This window comes from Choristoneura fumiferana, chromosome 11 (genome assembly GCF_025370935.1).
Source record: "Choristoneura fumiferana chromosome 11, NRCan_CFum_1, whole genome shotgun sequence".
Classification (NCBI taxonomy): Eukaryota; Metazoa; Arthropoda; class Insecta; order Lepidoptera; family Tortricidae; genus Choristoneura; species Choristoneura fumiferana.
The window spans coordinates 10,803,380-10,805,986 of record NC_133482.1 but is presented as its reverse complement, the minus strand read 5'-3'; the positions used below and the strand labels follow the sequence as shown (position 1 = coordinate 10,805,986).

The window sequence follows — 2,607 nt, the reverse complement described above, 5'->3', positions numbered from 1 at the left end:
CTTCATTCCGATGGTCTGCCTCATTCAATTCAGATTCAGTTTCGTGCACTTTGACTTGTCATAGTGAATTCCTCACTTATCGTCTCTACCTAATGGTATCGATTATGTCAGACTTTACCTCTTCACCGCCCAACAACAAACGAAGTGACGTGCTCTGTACGCCAGAAAAACCAGCGACAAATCAACTTGATTTCTAATTCCATTGCGGATAATATCAATTTAGAGTTAAATGTTGGTCATTTATAGAAGACCATGGCGTGTGGGGCATTCCATTGGCTGCCAAGTCTAGATGACTAGGAATCGTAAAATAATTATCGTAATTTCTTTTATAGTTATTTATTGAGAATTTGGGCATGAAATCGAAAATCCACTGAACTGAAATTATTAAATTGGAAATTGTTAACCATTCATTGTTTCCACTGCATGTCTATTTCACATTTTCAACTTCTCTAAAGTTAACTGAAAGACTTCGCTCTTTAAAACAAAATTTAAAGAAGTCATGATTTAAACCGCGTCGTTACATTTACAATGTAGTTCAAAAATCGTACAATAATAAAAAAAAGGGGAATCATGTCTGCATTGTGCCAATTAAGGGTAATACGTTGTGTGTATCCATATATCGTCACTGTTGTAAAAAAAAAAACTCGTACCTCAGAATAGATAATTTTTCTGAGTGAACCTTATGAACACCATGTCAAGGTTCCAATTTTGTCGACATATTAAATTTAGATACGAGATTTTTCGTATATCGATATGTATATCGGAAGTCGATACGTGAGAGGGAAGTCACTATGACAGGTCTAAAGTGCCACCAAAGTAGCAACGTCTGTGTCATTACTAATTACAACAAGCAACAAGCGGCACCCACCTGCATCTGCTTCAACTGGCGCGTGTACGCCACCAGTTCTTTCCTCAGTTTCTCGATGCCTTCCTGCGCCGTTGATCGCCTCCATGAGTGCGACCTTTTGGGCGCCCGTAACGTTGCCTGTAAGAAAGCTCAGTGAGCACGCTTTGTCGAAGACAAAATATACTCAGCGGCACAAAATTTGGCACACTCTCCATACAAAATTACCTATAACTGCATACATTTGAGGGCCAGATTTTTTGCCGCTGAGTATATCTTTATTCAATTTAGGCTATATCAAGCACGGAACAACAGGTTAAGGACCTTATGTATGACTATGAGTGAAGACCAAAAATTGCACACAAACATTGTGACACGAAAATTAATAGTAATTTTAACTATGTACCTGCATTAAGGTGTGCCACTTTTTGATCTTCACCCTCACACACTTGCCGAGTTACAAGTGTGTTTTCACAAACATCAGGTCGCGACGAACTCGTTACGTGATCGCCTTCATACAAAATACACTCGCAAGTGAGATACGGCCTAATAGCTTCGGAAAAACCTCTTTTGAGAAGAATCCGGCAAGAAACTCAACGAGGTATATTTTTTACAATTGTCTAGCAGCTTTGTACTTGGCATGGTTTTAGTGGTATAAGAAGACGATCCTTGGAGTAATTGCATAGTCGGATCAATCATCTCAAATGTAGCATGTCGCCATGGCAAAGTCTCCTGAGTTACTTATTAAACGAACGATAATGGTGTACTAATCCACCAAAAGTGAGGAGTTGTGACAGTTTACAGGCAATTTATTGCGACCAAAAATGTTCCCCGTTCCAAGACAATCGTATCGTCTACATAGACGCACGCATTTCAGCCAAGGTACGGAGGTACTGTAATATAGCACACTTATGACTCAAGCGTCGCGCATCGAAAGCGCAACGGATCTAAGGAGCGTGCGAATTGTACCAGAGTACCTCTAAATGGTACCTGTATTGCATCAGTACATTTAGTACCCAGGTACCAACTTTTTATCCTCTACACATTTCTGGGTAACATTTGTGTTACTACCAAACCTTTTGAGACACATTCATCCCATTTTCAATTTAGAATAAATACAAAACTGTTCAGTTTATTATTTTAGGTGGGGTTCGAACCCACGACCATTGGTTTTATAGTCAAATGGGGAAACCACAGGACCAACTGAACAGTCAGATAAGCGCTCTAATATTGCCATAACTATCATCGTGAGTCAGACAACCGGTGAATGCAAGTGGCGAGTTGTCGTTTTAAAAGGGGAGCCTTTGTACAGCAGCGGCATGATGAATTTGTTATTTACTTTATTTATGCAGTTTAAATATTACTTGATTATATGTAGTTAGTTTGTAAGGTATTTATTGTATGGCCAAGTTGCCCAAAATAAATGGATTTGTTATTATTACTAGAGTTTACCCTCGGCTTCGCACTCCTAGACTATTCGATCTAGTGGAAGGTTACAATTGGAATTCCGGGTTTACAAAATTCCCCTTGGAAATCCCAAAATTATATATCGTAATTGAGGTTGTGTTAAGAAACTGTACAAAATTTCATGACTCTAAACCCAGCGGTTGAAATTTCGAGATTGATTCCTATCCTGTGGGAATATCGGGGTTAAAAGTAGCATGTGTTATTCCAGACGTCCAGCTATCTACATATCATATTTTATCCGTCCAGCCATAATTGAGTTAAGTACTGTAGATACTCATGGACCTAGTCTTTGGATC

General features: G+C 39.0%; 1 protein-coding gene across 1 annotated transcript in view; it reads right to left on the bottom strand.

The window, feature by feature from the left end:
• Positions 1 to 236: 236 nt before the first annotated feature.
• The window catches only part of LOC141433000 (protein pellino-like), a 54,217-nt gene continuing 51,846 nt past the window's right edge, over positions 237 to 2,607 (bottom strand). Inside the window, exons 8-9 of the mRNA XM_074094839.1 lie at positions 869 to 985; positions 237 to 293 (exon numbers count right to left, since the gene is read on the bottom strand). Coding sequence (XP_073950940.1) covers positions 237 to 293; positions 869 to 985 — 174 coding nt within the window. The remainder of the gene's footprint in view (positions 294 to 868; positions 986 to 2,607) is intronic.